This window comes from Capricornis sumatraensis, chromosome 4 (assembly GCF_032405125.1).
Source record: "Capricornis sumatraensis isolate serow.1 chromosome 4, serow.2, whole genome shotgun sequence".
Lineage (NCBI taxonomy): Eukaryota > Metazoa > Chordata > Mammalia > Artiodactyla > Bovidae > Capricornis > Capricornis sumatraensis.
The window spans coordinates 77039701-77061736 of record NC_091072.1 but is presented as its reverse complement, the minus strand read 5'-3'; the positions used below and the strand labels follow the sequence as shown (position 1 = coordinate 77061736).

The window sequence follows — 22036 nt, the reverse complement described above, 5'->3', positions numbered from 1 at the left end:
AAGGTACAGTGTGGTGAAGTTCAGGGAAGAATTTGTGCAAGACATGAAGCCTGAGCTGGAAGTTGAAGCAGCAGGAAGAGTCTGACAGGTTGAGAAGACTAGGAGATGGAGAACATGGTGGGGCAAAATCAGGCCAAAGAAACCAAGCTTAGAAGGATGTGCAGAGTAGAGCTCAGAGTGTAGGCTGGGACTCCTGTGGATTCCTGAGCCCCTTTTAGGAGCTCTGCAAGGTTGAAACTACTTTCATAATAATACCAATATGTTAAGTGCCCTTTAAACTCTCATTCTCTCACTTGTGTACACAGAAGTCTCCCAAAGTTTTCATGATGTGCGTTACTCTAGCTGAGGGGCTGCAGAACCAGTTGTGAGAATCTAGCTGCCTCTATGAAGCCAGACATCAAAGAGATTTGCAACACTGTCAAACAATCCCTTCTTGTCACTAAACTTGTTTGTTGCTTTTAGTAAAAGTTGTGTTATCTTATAATAAATTCATTACTATTTTTTAATTTAATGAGTATTTAATATTTTTCTCAATTTAAATTTCTAGTAAAAATGGTATAGATGATCTTATTTGCAAGGCAGAAATACAGACACAGATGTGGAAAACAAACGTATGAACACCAAGGGGGAAATAGGGAGGGGGACAATTGGGATGAATTGGGAGACTGGGACTGACATATATACACTAGTGATACTATGCATAAAACAGATGAGTAATGAGAACATACTGTGTAGCTCAGAGAACCCTACTCAGTGCTCCGTGGTGATCTTCATAAAAAACAAAACAAAACAGAGATATGGGTATATGTAACCCACTCCAGTGTTCTTGCCTGGAGAATCCCAGGGACGGGGGAGCCTGGTGGGCTGCCGTCTATGGGGTCACACAGAGTCGGACACGACTGAAGCATATGCCATAGCTGATTCACTTTGCCGTACAGTAGAAACCAACACAACTGTGAAGCAACTATACTCCAATAGAAATTAATTTAAAATGTTGAGAAATAAGTTTCTAACTTGGCAAATATTGATGGCTATAACCCACATAGACGAAAGCTTTTTGTGGGTGGGGGGTAGGCATTTTTGGGGCTTCCCAGATGGCTCAGTGGGTGAAGAATCCGCCTGCAATACTGGAGATGGGGGTTCAGTCCCTGGCTTGGGAAGATCCCCTGGAGGAGGGCATGGCACCCCACTCCAGTATTCTTGCCTGGAGAATCCCATGGACAGAGGAGCCTGGCGGGCTACAGTCCATAGAGTCGCAGAATGAGACATGACTAAAGCGACTGAGCACGCACGCAGGCGTTCTTTACTGTTAATGGCCCAAAGACCGAAACATTTGAAAAGAGCTGATGTGGAAGCAGCCTGCGGAGCCACGGTCACAGCTGCAAGTGGGTGAATGTGACCATAGCTAGTCTCACAGTCTGGACAGTGACGTGTGCTCCTCGATCACTGTGGGCTGTGCACCCCACCAAGGGAGCGTGGGTCCAGTGAACACCAAGGTGAGAGAGGAGAAAGTGACACAACAGATACGCGGAGCAAGCCTGGTGCTTGCGGCTCATCGCGATTCCCCTCTGCGAGCCACTTAGGTCCAGAGAATCCTGACTTTAGTTACGGGGTGGGTAATATGTGTACAGTCAGATCACTGGGGAAGCGAAGCTGGTAAAGAAAGACCATAATTGAAGGAAGCTGGGAACAGCATTAACTAGAGTTCCCGTTTGTTGAATTTCTGTGCCTGCCTTCCCATCTCTTTCCCACAATTTTCTCTCCAGCGGAGCGGTTTCAATTCAGGCCTGTTTGGCTTATTAAATTGCACACCTGCCCCCTGGTGGCCGAATGGAGCAATGACGCCTTCTACCCTCGCCGATAGATTTTCATGAAACAGGAACTTATGGCTTCCAGAGGCTGAGATCAGCGTGGCGGGGTCAGCCAGATCCCTCAGGAGCTACTCCAGAGAGCCTAGCAGGGATCAGTCGTTAGAGGGCTGGAGCGGTGTCAACGTCCAGTGAAAACTTGTTTGACCAACCCTTCACTCTGCAAGTTAATAATGATGCTGGCAGCATTTATGATAAGGGGTTTTCACAGATTGTACCACAACAACGAACTAGAAGTGGGTACTATTATTGTTGCATTGTATAGATGAAGATTCTGAGACTCAAATACATTAATTCACTTGCCCAAGGTCACACAGATAGCCATTGGCAGAGCCAAGACAAGGATCCGTCAGTTTATGCCATTAAGTGTTTGGCTTCTGCTTGTGCTCCTGGTGATGGCCTGTTTGCAGGTCTGTCTTCTTCCAGTGGACGGTGCCTTTCTTGGGGTGCGGCAGCTGTCCTGTTCATCGCTGTATCCCCAACACTGAGGCCAGTGCTGGGTTTGTGCTAAGAGACACTGCAAGGACTGCACAACCAAGCTGGACCTCAGGGGGAACCGGAGGCCAGCAGGGAAGGTGCTCAGAGGCTCCAGACAAAAGAGGTCAGGCACCTTCACAGAGATAAAAGGCGAGAGCAGGTTAGGGGGAGAGGAGTGGGGGAGAGTGGCCAGGCAAATAGCCCAAACCTGTCCCTGTAGGGCAGTAGCACCACCTAGTGGTGGAATTCAACGTGACTTCGGGGGGGAAAAACACTAGACAGTCCAAAGCTCAGAAGAAGCTGGGAACACCTCCCTCTGGAGGGAGGCCCAGGAACTATTGCTGCCCACTGCCTAGAGCCAAAAAGAAGGGCCTGGAAGCGTGCTGGGCCTTCCTCAAGGCGTCAGGTTGTACAAAATGTGAAGAAACAACCCCCAATTCTTCCCTAGTCTTGGCTGAAAAGAGGACGTGTGAAGTTCACACTCTTTTCTGGGGGGAAGCCTGCATCCAATGACCAGGAATGTAAAAGCCAGCTCCCTCACCTCAGCTCGGGGCAATCTGAAGGGCCATCCCAACCTTTCAGAGCCCCCGTAAGGGCTGGTTGAGACCTCTGTTGAGACTGCACCGCACCCTCCACCTGATTCCGCCTTCTTCCCTGCCACCCACAATGATGATCTTGTGACTACTCCCCGGTGAGCTCCCTGCACTTCCATCTGCATTTCAGAGTTGGCTTCCCCAGAACCCAGCGTGCAGCAGCACTGTCTCCTGAGTCACATACGGTGTGTCTCAGTGTATAAATTCCAAGCAGCTGTCTGGACCAGTGACCACCCCCATCCCTACCCCCAGTCTCTGCTCCACATCCTGCTATGCTTCCTGGTCAGCTGGAGCACACACCCCCCTCCAGGAGCCTCGCAGACATCATGCCTACAGTGAGTGCCAGTTGGCATGAAGAGGCATTCCCTTGGTCACACTGGGATGTCACGCATCACCCTTGTCCCCTGCAGGGCCACAGGGCAGGCAGACAGACCTGAGGTGCATAGACAGCCTCCAGGGAATCTCAGTAGCAGCCAGAGACCCTGATCTGAGGGCTCTGGTCACTCCAGGCAAAGCCTCCCTGTCTGCTGGTCCCCAGAACTGAGGTAAATAGTATGTCCTGGCACAGTGCTGACCTATTTATGCCACAGGAAGCTCTGAGCCTATCAGCTTTGTGATCTGTGAAATGTTTCTTACTTACATTTCTTCTGAGGAGCGGATGTATTCACAGCAGTCCCATTGCAACGTTGCTTGATGTAAAGGGAGGGTGTTTCCTAAATAGCCTCTGGTGGTGGTTGTTTAGTCCCTAAGTTGTGTCCAACTCTTGTGATCCCATTGACTGTAGCCTACCAGGCTCCTTTGTCCTTGGGATTTTCTAGGCAAGAATACCGGAGTGGGCTGCCATTTCCTTCTCCAGGGAGTATCTTCCCGACCTGGGGACTGAACCCTTGTCTCCTCCATTGCAGGCAGATTCTTTACCACTTAGCTACCAGGGAAGCATTTGACACCTCTATATGGTATCAAATACTTAGTGGCCATCTGACCAACAGATGGACAGAAACGTACCATCTGTGAACAGGATGCATTGTGTAGACCAACCCTGTCCAACAGAACTTCCTGCAAAGAGGGAAATGGTCTGTCCATTCCCATAGGCCTGAGGCTACTGGGCACTAAGAATATGGTGAGTGCAGCTGAAGAGCTAAATGTTTACTTTTATTTAATTTTAATGAATTTTAATTTAAATAGTCGCATGTAGTTACCTTATTGAACAACACAGATGTGGACCCAAGGCCCAGAATATGAAAACTAAAAATCACTTTCTCCTAACTGGATGCATTCCTCTCTGTTTACCTGGAAAAGTTGATTGTAACACAAAGCCTTGGAGATTTTGTGTTCCTCCGGATCGTCTATAAAAATGCTAAATAAGAGCCTCCTAACAGTTTCTGGGGACTCGTCTTCACATTTTTCCTGCCAGAGATGTACCCTGCGATGGTATTTCTCTAAACTCATTCACTTTTCTTAACAAAACAGCCCTCAAGCCCCATCCCCAATTCTTCTACTCCCATCCCATCCCCCACTGACACATTTGATTTGAAATCAAATTTTTCAGATGCTCCTGAAAAATTGAATCACATCCAGAGGTTCTCCGACCAGTTTATCCTAAATAAATACATTGGTTATGTTTTTCCCACGTTTCCCCTGAGATGACCATTCTGTGTCTTTGCTAGTTTTTTGTGCTTGTGTGTTTAGCAAAGCTGCCCTTTATTATGTGTACTGTGCTAAGTCGCTTCAGTCACGTCTGACTCTTGTGATCCCATGGACCATAGCCCATCAGGCTTCTCTGTCCCTGGGATTCTCCAGGCAAGAATATTGGAGTAGGTTACCATTCCCTCCTCCAGAGGAATCTTCCTGGCCCAGGGATCAAATCAGTGACTCTGAGGTCTCCTGCTTTGGCTGGGGCGGGGAGGCTCTTTACCACTAGCATCACTTGTGAAGCCCCATCCTTTATCATAAACCCCACCTTTTTTTTGGAAATGGAGGGGGTCTTTTGAAGTCCTGTATATTCACAAGAGTCATTTGCAGTTTGCCAAGTCATGTCAGAGTCGGACACAACTGAGCAACTGAACTGAACTGAACTGAAGTCATGTCAAATACAGGCACAGTTTAGTCAAGAGGCGCCTGGTTTCTATTCTGGAGGTTTTAGGGGCCCCACAGAAATGGACACAAGACATGCTGCTGAATGCTTCCTGAGAGCAGAGCCCTGTTGGGTCCAGCACCTCCAATTTCTCTTTCCCAAAGTCTGCTTGAGGAATGGGAACCTCCCTTACACCCCTTTTCGTAGAGAGCTGGCATGACTAGCTGTCATTTGTCAGCCCCTTCGGCTCAGCAGGAATCAGTGTCGCGTAGCAGGTAATTAACGGCTTCTGGAGCTAGCTGCCAAGGTTCAAACCCCATCCCTCACTTACCACCAGTGCCGCTTTGGGCAAGTTATCCGCTCTGTGAAATGAGTGTAGTAGTTGTCCATTTCCCCAAAGGGTCCTTAAAAGGATAAAGCAAGCTGGTTTGCATAAAGCATTTATTTACAGCAGTACTTGACATAAAGTAAGTGCTATGTAAGTATCCGCCATCTTTATTACCGTATGGGAAGTATTCATCGGTTTTATTTGACAAATTCTTGGCAAATGTTTTTTCTCTTTGGAAATCACCAGGAACCATTCTTCAAAGCCCTCTTTGCTGTTTTATTTCCAGATTTAACCAGATCTGCTATACGTTCCAAACTTCCCTGTTGACCTCATTCAGATTCTCCTACTTCTTCCAGGCAGCCAGAGAAGGCTTTTCCTGTCTCCCAGAATCTTGTTTATTTGGCATTTTTGGTGTATACTTTCCTGGCTTCCCTGGTGACTCAGAGGGTAAATAATTTTCTGCAATGTAGGAGACGTGGGTTCAATCCCTGCGTTGGGAAGATCCCCTGGAGAAGGAAATGGCAACCCACTCCAGTATCGTCTGGAAAATCCCATGGACAGAGGAGGCTGGTGGGCTATAGTCCATGGGGTGGCAAAGAATCGGACATGACTGAGCGACTAACACTTCCTGGCTTTCCAATAATATACTTTAAAAGGTTGAGATTTATGACTGTCTGCCTTCACATTCTCTCATTCTGAAACAGAGAGATGACCACATTTTCTTTCAATTGAGGAAGCCTCACTTTTCTCTCCCTTCCATCTGCTAGACTGGACTTTGGGACTGCACGGGGCTGTCAGGGGCGCCGAGGCTGAGGAACAGCGTCCTCCGTGTGCCCTGCCGTGCTCCCTGGGGGAGGCAGGGCTGGGGAGCACTGGGCAGGTGAAGGCAGTACAAAGGCAAATTCGCTTTATTGATAAGGCAACAGCATTAAACCAAGCTGAGGCAGAGACCCCACCCGACCAGGGCCACACTGGGGTGGGGTGTGAGTCACACTGAGATGCAGGCTGAGGCGTCCCTTTTCCTGGTTCTGAGGGCTCAGTGGGGTGACAGCCCAGGAAAGAGAGGCAGGGCTCTGGACTTGCTCCATCTAAAACCCAGGGCTTCCCCCAAGGGACAGGTCGGCCACCAGGGGAATGGGACGTGACGTCTGAGCTGTAGCGCAGTGTAGGAAAAACAGCACAGGACCCCATGGCCAACGTCCGGGTCCAGACCTGGGGCTGCTCCAAATTAGTTAAACGAGCTTGGGTGAGTCACACCTTCTCCACAGCATCAGTTTCCTCTAACAAGGGGGTTGAACTGGGTTAGCGATTTTCAAGCCTTTTCTACAATCGGATCCCAAGGGTCTCTCCTTAATTTGTAAAATAACAACAATAGTGTGCAGAACTTAGCCAGCATAAGTCCACACCTCCCATAAGCATCTCTTCATTAGCGGTGCCTACTATCCGCTTTATCAGGATGTGGTCCCAAAGGCGTCTGATTCTAAAGACAACTTCCATCCATCAGATGTCAGCTCTGGATACGGGAAGAACACCGACTTTGAAGTTTGGTGCCCCCACCCCACCTGCCTCACCGGCCCTTTCTGACATTAGCGGGTGGGGTGGAAACAAGAAGGAACCAGCCTCACCCAATTCCACCAGAAGCACTATCCCAGACCCGCTGCCCCCCACCCACACTTGAGATGCTGGAGCAGTGCTGGAAGCGGGCCCAGGCGGCCAGGGTGGGCTGGGGCTGTTGGGATCTGGAAATTCCTCTCCCTCATCCCACCCTCCCATGGACAAAGGAGCCTGACGGGCTACAGTCCATGGGGTTGCAAAGAGTCGGACACTACTGAGCGACTGACACTTTCACACTTCAGCCCACACTGCCAGGAAGGAAAGACGAGGCCCTACTGGTAAGTGGCTTCTCCAGACTGCTGGGGGCAGGGACAGTGGACTGATCTCTGGGTCATCACCCTTGGCCATCCACCCCAGGGAGAGGCCCGTCCAGCCCCACGGCCGCTGAGCAAGGGCTCCGGAGCCTGTGGCCAGTCCTGTCTGGAGTGGGTTGTAGGGACCTGCAGGGTGTGAATGAGGACAGTGGCTGCAATCCTCTGAAGCCTGGGGGCCGTTCAGTCCTGCCACATGGACTGTGGGAGGGAGAAGAGCTCTTGCCTCCCCAGCCCCTTAGATCCCGGCTGAGGAGCTGTGGGCTCGGTGGCAGGATGGGTGGGGCCTCTGTCTACTACTCTTCTACCAGGCTGGGTTTTCCTGTCCCCTCATCGCCTGGGCCCTGCTCGCTTCCCTGTGTGGCCTCCAGCCCTTGGGTTCTGGGCCAGTGGCCCCTACCATGGGGAGAAAGCCCATCCTACCAGAGCCACTCTTGGGGAGAATGTCACCACTGTAGCATGAGGGTGCGCCCTACAGCGTTAGGCAAGCACCCTTTGGCCGGCAGAGTGTGAATGGGGGTGGGGATTGTGATCTCAGTCACCTTGGTTTTGGGGCTTCCTTGGCAGTGAGTGTCCTAGGAGGGCCAGGGTAAGAAGGCAGAGGAGGAGGGCCCAGGGGCAGACAGCACAGACCAGCAGCAGAATGAGGAGGGGGTTGTGAGTCAGTCTTTATCGTGGGTGGGCGGAGGAAGGGTGGTCCCAGCAGCTCTGGATGGGTGGGCTTGGAGTGCAGTGGAGGTACAGGTGTCTGTCCCTGAGGAATGGGTCTGTCTCTCCCTCCTGCCTGTTCCCTCGGCACCAGCCAGGAGCCACTTCCGGATGGCGGGGACATCCTCGGGCAAGGGCCCACCTTCAGCCTCTGCCCTCCGCCCCAACTCGAGTTCCTTTGTCAAATAAATGAAAAATCCTCATGACTGAGGCCTTGAGGGAAGTGGGGGTGGGTTGGGAGGGCAGCCTGTGGCCTGCAGGTGAGGGGGACCTGGCGTTAGATGGGGCAGGAGAGAGGATGGGCCAGCCGGGGAGGGGAGGCGGGGGAGGAGGGCATGAACCCCAGCAGGTGTGGAAAGGGCTGCTGGGCAGCCGCCAGCCCCAGGCCTGGGTGCCCAGCCCTGGAGAGGCCGCCCTTCCCAGGCGCCAGTACGGGCCGCCAGAGTCAGGAGATCTCGTTGCCAAACACCTCGAACAGGAGGGGGGTGAGCTTCGTGCTGGACTCGGGCTGGAAGGAGAGGCAGCGGTACTGCTTAGAGTGCTCCTCGTTCAGGCTGCGCAGGTCCGCCAGCTTCTGGATCATCTTGGCATAGAGCAGGTGGCTGCCTGGGGGCGGGTGGCGGCAGCGGATGTAGGTCTGCAGCGTGTTGGACAGGCGGTCCTGGATGGCCTCGACCAGCGCGGCGTCCTGCACTCCGGGGCGGTCTGTGGGCAGAGAGGCGGGGGGCGGGGGGGAGCTCTGGGTCAGGTCCCTTCCTGCCCAGCCCCGACCCCTCAGCCCAAAGACAGACCCCCAGCCTCAGCATCTTCCTCCGTCCCTCCTGGACGGCTGCGAATCTGTGACGTCAGGCCTCCCCACCCCCTTAGCCACTTCCCACTGCCGTGAGGATCGAGTCTCAGGCCCACCCGGGTCCTCTGGTCCTGTCCCCACCTCGTCTCTCTCCTGTCTCTATTGTCCATCATTCATCAGGATCCGGATCCCAGGCTCCACATCTGTGTTCTCTTTACCAGGAACTCATCTCCTTTACTTTTGCCTGCTTCTTACTGATCCTTCAGGTAACAGCATAAAGGACTTTCCTCAAGGTCACTCCTGATGAGCCCTTACGTCCAGATGACATCAGGCTCCCATTTTCAGCTCTACCCTCTGTAGCATCATTTACTTTATTTTTAAAACTCTCATCACACAAGGAGTTGGTTGTTAGATTGCATGTATTTAATGTCTCCTCCTACACTTGATGGGAGGGATCTGTGTCCTGTTTGCTGCTGAGTCCCTGTGCCAGGCACAGTGCCTGGTGCTTGACAGAAGCCTGATAAATCAGTGTTGAGTCGATGAATGAATGAGTGAATGCTGGGCAGCGGGAGGGGTGCCCACGTCCTCTTCTCGGGCGCCTGCCCAGGAAAGCATCCCTTTATAGAGGCCGCTGGCTTGTTCCCTGAACACCGTCTAGGTGGAGCCTCACCAGCCACCCAGCATCCTCTGGACTGCAAGATCTCCTCCTCCTCGACCTCTCTCCCTCTTCCCACCCCAAACAGGCAGGAGAGCTTGAGGGTCACAGCGCCCTGCCTCCAGCATCTGTCAGCTAAACTATCAGGCCAGTAGAGCCACCTATCAGGCCCCAGGGTTTTGTGCCCTGTCCCCAGGGGACCTCAAGTGTCAGCAGAGGTCAATCCAGTTCACACAAGAGCAGAGCCTGAGTCTGGTTCTTCAGAATCCCACCCATGAACCAGCAATGGTCTCACTAGCTCAAGGGCAGTGAGGAAACCTTCAACAAACCCAAACCACGCGGCCTGGGCAAACCCAGCAGAGTGGGTCTTTCCTGGCCGGACTCTCCTTCTGCTCACTTCTCCCCCCGAACTTCTCTGCTGGCCCTCAGCGGGGCTCACCCTTCATGCCTGCCCCCCAGCCATGCCGCTAGGTACCTGGGGAGACAATGCAGATGGCCATGAGCAGGACATGTTCCTCTTCGTGCAAATTCAGCTTCTTCAGCCCCACCTGGAACTTGATGAGGGGCTCGATGAGCTCCAGGCTGTGTCCGGCTACAAGAGAGAACGGCCCGCTGCTGTGGGCATCTGCAGGGGCCATCCACCCCACTCCACCCACCCTCTGGCCTGACCCTTGCCCTTCTCTCCCAGTTGCTACCTCCCTCCCTCTGAAGTGCCTGGTGGGGCACATGACCCCAGGAGGGGTGGAGCTTAGGCAGGTGGAGGCAGAACCCAGCCGCACCTCTGGTCACGTCGCTGACTTGGTACTTGTAGTCCGGGCTGCCACAGGTCCAGGACATGTCGTCCAGGGTGAAGGACTGGTTGGAGCGCAGCATGATGACCTCAATGGCACTCGACTTCAGCAGCACGATCTGGTCGTCAGTGGTGAGGTCTCTGCCAGGGAGGGGAGAGGGGGAGGTCAGTTACTCGTCAAGACCTTCAGGTCATGCCGATCAGTGCAATGCTTTGATAGGCACACCCTGCCAGGTGACCAGCATGTGCTCTGGGTCCTCCACCGAGGAACTTGCAGCCTGGGTGGAAAGATCAAGATGGTTTCTTGAAGAAGAACAACTCAAAGGTGGGACCAAATGCCAGCTGGTGTAGCTCGGCCACTAGGACAAGGCAAATCCAGCCTTTCCAGGGTCTCCCAAGTCTAAGCAGTCACAGCTCTTCTAGGGTCAGGAAGATGGAGCCTGAGGAGGCCCCCAGGGCTATGGCATGAGTATGTGTGTGCCAAGATGCTTCAGTCATGTCCGACTGTTTGGGACCTCATGGATTATAGCCTGCCAGGTTCCTCTGTCCATGGGATTCTCCAGGCAAGAATAGTGGAGCGGGTTGCCACTCCCTTCTCCAGGGGATCTTCCCGGCCCAGGGATCAAACCCATGACTCCTATGTCTCCTGCCCTGGCAGGTGGGTTCTTTACCACCAGCACCACCTGGGAAGCCATGGCATGAATATGGAGGTCTGCAAGAGCATGGCCAGGACCATCCTCAGTGGTTCCTAGTCTTTGGTCCTTCCAGTAGTGAAGTCAACTCTGTCTCCAGGACATCTCTGGACCCCACTCCCGCCAGACTGTTTTGATTCAGAGTTCCATCATCTTTTCCAGTAGCCTCTTATTAGAATCCTGGAGTCAAGTCTCTCATTTACCTTTCTCACTGTCGTTACAGGAAAGTGTCATTCCTGCGCTCAGAAATCCCCAGTGACCATCCAACACCCTAGGGTCAAGCCCATACTCCATAACTTGGCTCCAACATGTCTTTCTAGCCCTGCTTCCCATCACAGACTCTACTAACCCTCCATTCTAATAACATAAAACTACTCCATGTTTGGATGCTAGGCATTCTCACACTGCCATGCCTTTGAACACAGGACGGCTCCAGCTTAGAGAATGCATCTTCTTCTCGTCCTGAGTCCAGTTAGGCCTCCCTTGGATCCCTCCACCCTCTGATTCTCTTCATTGAATTAGAGCCATTCCTTTAAGACCTGCTGCACATTGCTTGTACCCTTATTTTGCCTTTCCCCCCTTCACTCCTGTCCTTTATTTTTATTTTTTAATTAATTATTTTAATTGGAGGCTAATTACTTTATAATATTGTAGTGGTTTTCGCCATACGGGCTTCAGTAATATGAATGAGCCACGGGCGTACATGTGTTCCCCATCCTGACCCTTCCTCCCACCTCCCTCCCCATCCCATCCCTCAGGGTCATCCCAGTGCACCAGCCCTGAGCACCCTGTCTCATGCATCGAACCTGGACTGGCGGTCTGTTTCATATATGATAATATACATGTTTCAATGCTATTCTCTCAAATCATCCGACCCTCGCCCTCTCCCACAGAGTCCGAAAGACTGTGCTATACATCTGTGTCTCTTTTGCTGTCTTGCATACAGGGTCATCATTACCATCCTTCTAAATTCCATACATATGCGTTAGTACACTGTATTGGTGTTTCCTTTCTGGCTTACTTTGCTCTGTATAATCGGCTCCAGTTACTCCTGTCCTTCAGATGTTTGTCTCTGGCTCTCCATCATAAGCTGCTTGAAGGCCAGCTCCACACTCACACTGATCACTGAGCCCTGAGCCTGACGAGAGGGTCAATAACTCTGTGTTGATGAGTCAAGAGGCTCATGACTAGTTCCACTATTCTGAGTCACGAGCTGAGCTTATCTGAACAAAGGCAAGGAAAGAATCAGGGCCCACAGATCAAACTGCTTCCACTTCTTCTTCCCTTTCTCTTTCTGATTGCATACTTCCTCTTGGATATCCTGTTGAGGGGCTGTCACCCCCTGTGGCTGCACTTTGGAATGTAGAAAGGTGGGAAACAGATGTTAATGGATAAGAGTCCTATGTCAACAGGTGATGGGTGAGGAGGTGTGGAAAGGCTTGCATGATTAGATGGGCACCGAAGGGCCTGGGCTGAAGGCAGATCACAAAGTGTTAGGGTTGGAAGGCCCCTTCTAGAGACTGTGGTCCAGTTCCTTCCTCAGCATCTCTCACAGATGGCTCTCACACAACCACTGCAGGATTCCCCTGGGGCCAGGGAGCTCCCCACCTCTGGCCACGGTCATGAGGTGCTTGGCTCTTGGGCTAATAACGTCTTCTCCTGTTGAGCAATAACCCACAAGATGACACACTCATCCATGGCTTGTAGTTCTGTCCTCTCAAGGAAGACAGAACCTGAGTTCTGCATTAGCCATGGGCGTGGCGGTGGTTTAGTTGATAAGCTGTGTCCGATTCTTTGTGACGCCATGGACTGTAGCCTGCCAGGCTCCTCTGTCCATGGGATTTTCCAGGCAAAAATACTCGAGTGGGTTGCCATTTACTTCTCCAGGGGATCTTCCCCACCCAGAGATCAAACCTGGGTCTCCTGGGTTGCAGGCAGTTTCTTTACTAACTGAGCCACCAGTGGAACCCAGTCCATGGGACATCCCTTTAACCATTTGAGGAAAGCCACCATGTCCCCCTCCCCTTGCCTCATCTCTGGAATAAACAACCCAGGTGCCACAGTGTCTGAATGTCTCACTATCCTTGGCACCCCTCAATCCACACTGAAAAAGTGAAAACTAACACCACCCTCATTTGGGTTTTAATTCATGATGCAAGTAAAATATGTTCATTATTAAATCTTGGGAAAATACAGACAAAATATAAAGGCAAATAAAAATGGCTCATAAGCACAATGAACATTTTATTTTCTTCCTATCTGTTTTCCATGCAAATATCTCTTTTTCAAACGTGCACCAGGTCATAGTAATCCTGTGTCCCACTTTCTATGTCAGTTCATAGTACGTGGCATCATGTTACATCAATGTATTACAGGTTATTTAATCAGTCTCCCACCCACCTATGTTTGGGCACTTTGGTCACTTCTAAGTTTTGCTGTTTGGGGCTTCCCTGGTGGCTAGTGGTAAAGAATCCACCTGCCAATGCCCAGAGATGTGGGTTTGATCCCTGGGTTGGGAAGATCCCCTGGAGAAGGAAATGGCAACCTATTCCCATATTCTCGCCTGGGAAATCCCATGGACAGAGAAGCCTGGTGGGCTACAGCCCATGGGGTTGCAAAGAGTTGGACATGACTTAGCGGCTGAGCAACAGCAACAACGAGTTTTGCTGTTATAAGTAATTCCATGAGGGACATCTTTGTACGTAATGTTTTGTTCAATGGCCCACTCAGAATGGATGGCTGGAAGTGAACAAACATCCCATGGGTGCCTGGCTACAGAGATTTCAGCAGGACCACTGCCTACTGTGATCCAGACATACTACTTCTATGAAAGCAAATCTAGAACGACCTCGAATTACCACCCACAGCCTGGAAATACAGGGACTTTCTAAGTGCAGCTTGCAGCCGGAACTGGTAATGGTGGTGGGTGGGAGTAGCGGCGGAAGTAAAGGGGAAGTCAGGAAGAGACCTAGGTCCTCCTGGTTCCTGCATCAGCTCTGGCTCTGGGCTTCTCTCTGGACCTGACTAATATTTACAACCAGATCAGTTTTCACCCTTGCGGCCGCTTCTGGGCACCTGTGAGATGCTCTGGGCATGTGTTGCTTGTCTTTCTCATCCCCACCAGGCGGTGTCCAGACCCTCCCTGCTTGTATTCCCTCAGCTGCGTTCACTGCAGCTGCGCACATGTTGATCTCTTCCATCAGACACCGACCCTCTGGAGGCCAGTCATCTTTGATCTCTCAAGGTATATGTAAGAAAACTGAGTTCTGGACAGGAGGAGGGAAGCACTGTGACCCCAGGCCTTTGACCCAGGAAGGAGTCTCTAGGGATAAAAATACTGGTGAGGCTGAAGGCATGTAACCTTCTGGGGCTGGCTGGGTCTGGTCGCTCATGCACACCTCTGGGCAGTGAAACCTGGGGTCCTTGGTTCTCAGATCTAAGACCACCCGTGGTCATTAAGTTGCTGCTCCTGATGCCACATTCCCCTGCGTTTCTCTTGCAGGGCTGAGGGAGGGAGATCTGTGGGGTGAAGACTGAGAGGCTGAGGAAGAAGAGGTGGGAGGCAGGAGCAGAGCCAAGGTCACACCGCAGGGCAGTTCACACCCAGTCCTGCCCCACTTTGGCCCCACACCCGCCCTGGAGTCTCATCCTGTATTCTCGCCTCCACTCATCCACACAGAAGTCTCATCCTGCCCTCCCCACACTTTCCACCCCTGCCTCCAGGCAGCAAGATCAAAGCTACCAGGGACGCAGCCACTGTTCTTTCAATTCTTGGAAGAACAGAACCTCTAACTGCAGAAACCGGCAGAACCAGAGAGCAGATGGGCTGGCCCCGTCTGGGTCCTGGGAGCCTGGGCTCTGGTCCAGGCCTGGTGCAGCATCTGCTCCATCCAGTCCCAGGGAACATCCACATCAGTGACCCTCCCAGAGCCCTGGCTAAGGCCTGCTCTAGTTTTGTTGGAAAACATTCCACTTTGCGACTTCTCAAGCCACGCTGAAGCCAGAAAAGTCAACTCAAGCATGTTTAGGACTGATTTAATCCATTTGGCCTCAATAGTTGGGTGGTTGCAGTACCTGTTCGTATACACCTCACTTCGGCCAGGACTGCAGGGCTAGACCAGGGAACTCTGGAGAGTGAGACTTGAAAGGGAAGGTAAAGGGGAGATTTTAGCTCATCCTTGGGGAGAGGAGGGCTTCCCAGGTGGCGCTAGTGGTAAAGAATCTGCCTGCAATGCAGGAGATGGAAGTTTGATCACTGGGTTGGGAAGATCCCCTGGAGGAGGGTATGGCAACTCCAGTATTCTTGCCTGGAGAATCCCATGGACAGAGGAGCCTGGTGGGCTACAGTCTCTGGGGTCGCAAAGAGTTGGACATGACTTCCACTTGGGGAGAGGAATTGAGGGGCTAGTGATGCTATTTTGTATGAGGGTGTGTGGGGTAAGGGTAAGGGATGGGGGCCAAGAGAAAAACGGGCTCAGGTTACTTAGTGGAGGGGGTGCATTGGGGTAGTCTGGTTAAATGAGTCACATTCTTTTTAGGATGATTTTTGCAGGTGGAAAATCACCCAGCCACCACTGAAAATCACCAAACCTCAGCCTCTGGACAGGGCTCCGGGTGCTCTCTGGTCCACTGGGCAGGAAGGAGGAACCCTGTGCAGAGGAGGGCCGCTGCTCCTGGAATTCAGCCGGGAGCTGCCTGCTACAGTATATCCATCAACAACCTGAAGTGTTTGTTTTCTCTAGCTATTTACACAAAACAAGACTTTGGAACAAGTACAGTTTGCCAACAGTAACATGAAGGGAGGAGGGAGTTGGAACTTGTACTGAGCAGAATGTGTCATCGGCTCCAAGGAAGGGCTCTGGAGGGTGAATCTCGGGCCTCACAGACAACACCGTTCGCCTGCCGGAGAGGCCTTTACTCCTTTAAATGCGACCGAGGTGCGCAATATGAATGAATGGTAAGAATGTCTCAATACCATTTGGTGTTTTCGCTCCTTTACAATTTTTATATCAATTCCAGGAAAGAGCATTGGCAAATACCTGGTATTTGAATTGGGGTGAGGCATAAAGTAACAGACAGCAAGTTGTCTCAGGATAGAAACAAACTGGGAAGTGCTGGGTTTGCTGCTGCTGCTGCTAAGTCGCTTCAGTCATGTCCGACTCTGTGCGACCCCATAGATGGCAGCCCACCAGGCTTCCCCGTCCCTGGGATTCTCCAGGCAAGAACACTGGAGTGGGTTGCCATTGCCTTCTCCGAGTGCTGGGTTTAGCTGCACAAATTACTAACATTTAGCTGGTAGCGTGGTAGCGTGGCAATTTTGACAGCAGCTGATGGCTTCCCTACACAGCAGAGATTTCCCAAACAATAAATGCACCCTCTGTTAGCTTCCATCCAGAGCTGGCCAACATACAGTCATTTTCCATCTCCCAATGTTCTAGCCCTGAATCTGAGCATTAGTGTTGAGGAAACATGCTGCCCCTTTCTGGTATGACTTAGACTATTGCCATTAGTTGAAATGATGAGAATGCTGCTTGATATTCATTAATTTACTTCATGTCTCAATCACATTGTCTATGTATTTGATGACAATGTCCCAAATGAACTTTTAGAAAGAAGGAGGCTATAAACATTCATAAATATAGATTCGACTGCTTCCCAGCATATCTACTAAAAGTGTCAACTTTTACACACTTTCAAGAATATTTAATGCTGCATGACCATTTAAATGAGGAGGGCACGGCAACTCATTGCAGTATTCTTGCCTGGATAATCCCATGGACAGAGGAGCCTGGCAGGCTATAGTCCACAGGGTCGCACAGAGTCAGACACGACTGAAGCGACTGAGCACACACAAGCATTTAAATATAAGTATAATATACCATTATTACCGAAGCAATAGAGCATTTAAATGTGTATAAATGAATCCATAAGGGAGGGTCTCTCCCTCAGTTGAGGGCTTCCTGGGTGGCTCAGAAGTAAGAACCTGCCTGCTAATGCAGGAGACGAAAGAGATGCAGGTTCTATCCCTGGGTCAGGAAGATTCCCTGGAGGAGGAAATGGCAACCCACTCCAGCATTTTTGCCTGGAGAATCCCAAGGACAGAGGAGTCTGGAGAATCCCATGGGCAGAGGAGCCTGTCAGGCTCCAGTACATAGGGTCTAAAAGAGTCGGACACAACTGAGTGACTAAGCATGCCCTGCTGCTGCTGCTGCTGCCGAGTCGCGTCAGTCATGTCCGACTCTGTGCGACCCCAGAGACGGCAGCCCACCAGGCTCCCGTGTCCCCGGGATTCTTCAGGCAAGAACACTGGAGTGGGTTGCCATTTCCTTCTTCAATGCATGAAATTGAAAAGTGAAAGTGAAGTCACTCAGTCATGTCTGACTTCGCGACCCCATGGACTGTAGCCCACCAGGCTCCTCCGCCCATGCGATTTTCCAGGCGAGAGAAGCATGCACTACTTTACTGGACCTCCTTATACTTACCTACTTTGGCAAAAAATATCTCAGTACTATTAGGAAATGGCCTTGGATGATATATGAATTGAGTGAAAGATGCCCAGGTTATAGATGCAAGCCCTCCCCTCTAGGATTTCTAAATTACTTCACAAACTCAGCCCTTTCTCCATTCTATCTCTTCATCCTGATTTCAGAATTGGGAGTGAAGGATTAATGTAGGTTTAATTTAAAAGGTTAACATGAGGGACTTCCCTGGTGGTCCAGCGGCTAAGACTCCACACACACTCCCTATGCAGGGGGCCCAGGCTTGATCGATACGTCGCAACTAAGAGTCTGAATGCCTCGATGAAGCTCAAAGATCCTGCATGCCACAGCTAAGACCCAGCTCAGCCAAATAAATAAATTAAATATTTTTAAAACAAAAAGATAATATGAGAATTAGATTCAAGGCAGCTGGAGTGGACACAGCAGCAAACTCAGAGGTGTCAACCCAGTTCTGACACACTGGCTGAAACACTGGAATTCCCGGTCCTGAGCTTCACCGGGCAGTGTCTGTTCTATCACACAGACACTGTGAAGGATGCGTGGCTTTCCATTGCTGGCCTGCCCCATAATGCTGGAGAGGCTGCACTTCTTAAATACAGATTCCTGGACCTCGCCTAGAGATTCTGATTTAGGAGGTCTGGGATAGGACCTGAAGGTGTATTTTGGGAAGCAGTAGGTTGAGAATTTCCAAGACTTCTTTGGGCTCAGGACAGGATTCTGACTTTGTCTCCTGGATGCCCCAGAAGCTCCTTACCTGAACCCTGGGATCATCTTGGCAAAGCCGATGACCTTTTGGATGCTGTAACTGACCAGGTCAGCCAGGTGGGGCAGCATGGAGAGCTGGGACAGGTCCAGGGTCACAGAAGGGTCATCGGAGTCTTCTTCACTCTGATGCTGGTTGGAGAAGCTGGTTGGCTCCGTTGTGTCTGGGGAAGGAAGAGGGAAGAAAAGGAATTACTTGAGCCAGGCTTCCTCCTGTGAGGCCCTCCTGTTCTCTGGCAGCAGTGCCAGTTGGGAATTCAGCAAGACTGCCTCTCTCCAAAGTCACTTCCACCCAGGCGTCCCCCTGGGGTTCCCCGCGTCTTTCTTCAACAGAGTAAAGGAGCAGGAAAATCAAAGAGCAGAGACATTCTGAGATATGAGACTTCTTTAAGAGTGATTTTGCATGTCATTCCTAATGATCTCGAGTCAAAGATGAATTTGGAACCAATAAACTTGTGGAAAACAGTGTTCAGCCTCACTAGCGATCAAAGAACAGCCAAGAAGAACATCCACTTTTCACCTCTAAACTAGAAGCAAATATGTTTAAAGGTTGACACCAGTATTTGTGAAGATGCAGGAGATTAGGCAATCCTTGTGCAGTGCTGGGGTGCTAAAGGAGGCACACCATTGTGCAGCTAATCTAGAGCGCAATTTGACCACGAGGGTCAAAAGCCTATGGTCACGTACACTCTGTGACCAGTAATCCTATGTCCATGAATTCAGCATAAGGAAAAATTCAGAATGAGTGCAAATATTTAGCCACAAGCATGCGGTTATCTTCATTGAGAGCTGGGGGGAAAATCTAGATATCCAATGATAGGGGGTTTAGATGTGTTATTGTACATTATACCCCAGAATACTATGCAGCTTCAAAAATGATATTCTAGGTATATACTGAATGGCATGAAAATATGATATAATACAGGTGCTAGTGGTAAATGCAGGTACTCTGCCTAGGTACCCTGCCTGCCAGTGCAGGAGACATAGAGAGATGTGGGTTCAATCCCTGGATCAGGAAGATCTCCTGGAGGAGGGCATGACAATCCACTTCAGTATTCTTGCCTGGAGAATCCCATGGACAAAGGAGCCTGGTGGGCTACAGTCCATGGGGTTGCAAAGAGTCGGACACGACTGAGCACGCACACACACACATACCAAACATACCACGGGGGTAGGTGAGCACCTCAGATTAATCAACCTGTAAGGGGAAATCAAAACTTCTAAATAATATAAGTGAAGTGAAAGTGAAGTCGCTCAGTCGTGTCCGACTCTTTGCAACCCCATGGACTGTAGCCTACCAGGCTCCTCCGTCCATGGGATTTTCCAGGCAAGAGTACTGGAGTGGGTTGCCATTTCCTTCTCCAGAGGATCTTCCCAACCCAGGGATTGAACCCGGGTCTCCCACATTGTAGGCAGAAGCTTTACCATCTGAGCCACCAGGGCTGTTATTAAAAGTCGAAGTACAAGATGAACCTATTTGCAAGGCAAGAACAGAGATGCAGACATAAAGAATGGTAATGGGGACAGACAGCAGGTATGGAGAGGGCGGGAGGAACTGGGAGATTAGGATGAACACGTACACACTACCATGTGTAAACAGATAGCTAGTGGGAACCTGCTGGGTGGCACAGTGAGCTCATCTCCGTGCTCTGTGATGGCCTAAAGGGGTAGAATGGGCTTCGGTGGCAGAGAGGTCCCGGAGGGAGGGGATGTATGTACATGTATAGCTGACCCACTTTGCTCTACAGCAGAAATTGTATAGCATTGTGCAGTTGCTTTACAACACTGTAAAGCAATTATACTCCGAAAAAAGTTGAAGTACAAACCAATGTATAATATACAGATTGACCTTCCTTGATAAAAATGATTATACCATAAAGTAAAAAGAGTAGGAAGGTGGACAGAGAAAATTAACATAGGAGAGGGGTTAACTACAAGGTGAGGGGCTCAGGGATCAGTTATCTGTGCAGCGGTCACAGCGGATGGGTAGACACATGATGTGTTCCCCTGTTATCTCTGTCTAGTTGGCACAGAGACCCCTGGATCTGGGCACAGATCCATCAGTGAGTCTGGAAGCACCATGTCTGAGGGTTCCAGCTCCCCAGAGGGGAGGGAGCTTTTCCATCCCTGCCCTCCTATCCAGCAGAGGGCAGCTGGATTGGGTGAGAGGTAGAAGGATGAAGACAAGGATGGGGGAGGATGAGGCAGGAAGATGCAGAGGATGGTAGAGAAGGACAATAAGAAAGCACGGATGAGTTGGAAGGGACAGGTCCTCCAGGACATTAGCGGAAGGTGGCTTGAGTGGAAAGGTGGGCTTCCATGTTGAATTTCACCTTCCACAGGCTCAGGCTCTGGTGAGTCGTTAACAACACTGTCAGCTATATTTAAAAGTTGCTGAGAGAGTACATCTTAAATGTTATCACAGGGAGGCGGGGGGAAACTCTTTGTAACTCTAGGAGGTTAACTAACTTATTGTGGCAATCATTTCCCAATATATACATCTATCAAATCATTATGTTATACACCTTAAATTTATACAATGCTGTATGTCGATTGCATGTGTGCATGCTAAGGCGCTTCAGTTGTGTCCGACTCTTTGCGACTCCATGGACTGTAGCCCGCCAGGCTCCTCCTCTGTCCAAGGAGATCCTCCAGGCAAAAATACTGGATTGGGGTGCCATGCCCTCCTCCAGGGGGTCTTCTTGACCCAGGGATCGACCCCACATCCCTTGCATCTCCTGCATTTGCAGGTGGTTCTTTACCGCTAGTGCCATCTTACATTTTTATAAAGTTGGAAAAAACAAAAACCAAACCAACAAACAACCCACCCAGCAGCAAGGGCCCAGGCTCAAAGGACCACTGAAAAGAATCAGGTAGGGAGCCCGGGGTAGAAGCCTGGCTTAGAGGAAAGAACAGAGGCTTTGCAGGCAACAGCTTGGCCTCTTCCTCAGAGTCCTCAGCACGGGCCCTTGGGCAAGTCACACCTCTTCTCTAAAAAGGGGTTGTTGTGGGCAGCGCACAGTAGTGAGTGCTGTCCTTCTGGCTGCAGCCAAGGGCAGGTGGGCTGGGAAAGCTCTAGGTCCTTGGGGAGGGAGTGCGCTGTCCCCCTCACCTGGAGAGGAGGTATAGTGATCCGAACAGGAGGAGGACGAGTTTCCAGAGAAGCTGGGCGTGAGTATCGACCTCGAAGCATGGTTCCCCTCATCCTCATCCTTGCGAACTGGAGGCTGGAAGGGAAAGGAGGAGTGTCAGAAGCCCACATTAGAGGTCACCTTCCTCCCCAGCCCTGGTCTTTTTTCACAGGAGGGGCAGTCCTCCCCAGGGTCAGAGGGCAGAGCAGCTTCCAGCCCTCCCCAGGTGCTGTGCCCAGATCCCCTCGCCCTCCAGCTCACATACCCGGAACTGGCTGAAGTCGGAGTAGGTGTCGTCGTAGGTCTTGTGGTGGGCGTCCAGCAGGGTGGTGATGATGCGCTGCTGCTCCTCCGACAGCTTCGGCCGCAGGCTGTCCTTCAAGGCCTCCTCCTCCTTCCGCTTGAGGATCATCTCCCGTTTCCGCTGCACCTCTTCATCAGTCAGGATGACTGTGGGGGGTGCCGGAGGGGGGTGTCAGGAGGACGGGGCCTGCAGTGCCTCCAAGGAACGTTCCTCCAGGTGTAAAAGCCCCAGATGGGAGGGCCTGTGCCCTGACACTTGGAGCTCACCAGGCCATCCTGCCACGGAGACCCAAAGCCCATGATACGGATGGAAGAGTGGGTGCTGTATGTTGAAAAGGCAGGAGCATAAGAGAGGAGGAAACAGAGGATTTGGGAGGCAGGATGCTTGGGCATCATTAAGGAGACTGGGATCCCAAGAACAAGATGTCTGACTCTGAACA

The 22036-nt window shown here is 51.1% G+C and overlaps 1 protein-coding gene across 1 annotated transcript in view; it reads right to left on the bottom strand.

The window, feature by feature from the left end:
* Window positions 1-8418: 8418 nt before the first annotated feature.
* VDR (vitamin D receptor) overlaps window positions 8419-22036 on the bottom strand; it is a 33022-nt gene continuing 19404 nt past the window's right edge. Inside the window, exons 4-9 of the mRNA XM_068971801.1 lie at window positions 21559-21743; window positions 21275-21389; window positions 18155-18326; window positions 10198-10349; window positions 9894-10010; window positions 8419-8678 (exon numbers count right to left, since the gene is read on the bottom strand). Of these exons, the coding sequence (XP_068827902.1) occupies window positions 8419-8678; window positions 9894-10010; window positions 10198-10349; window positions 18155-18326; window positions 21275-21389; window positions 21559-21743 (1001 nt within the window). The remainder of the gene's footprint in view (window positions 8679-9893; window positions 10011-10197; window positions 10350-18154; window positions 18327-21274; window positions 21390-21558; window positions 21744-22036) is intronic.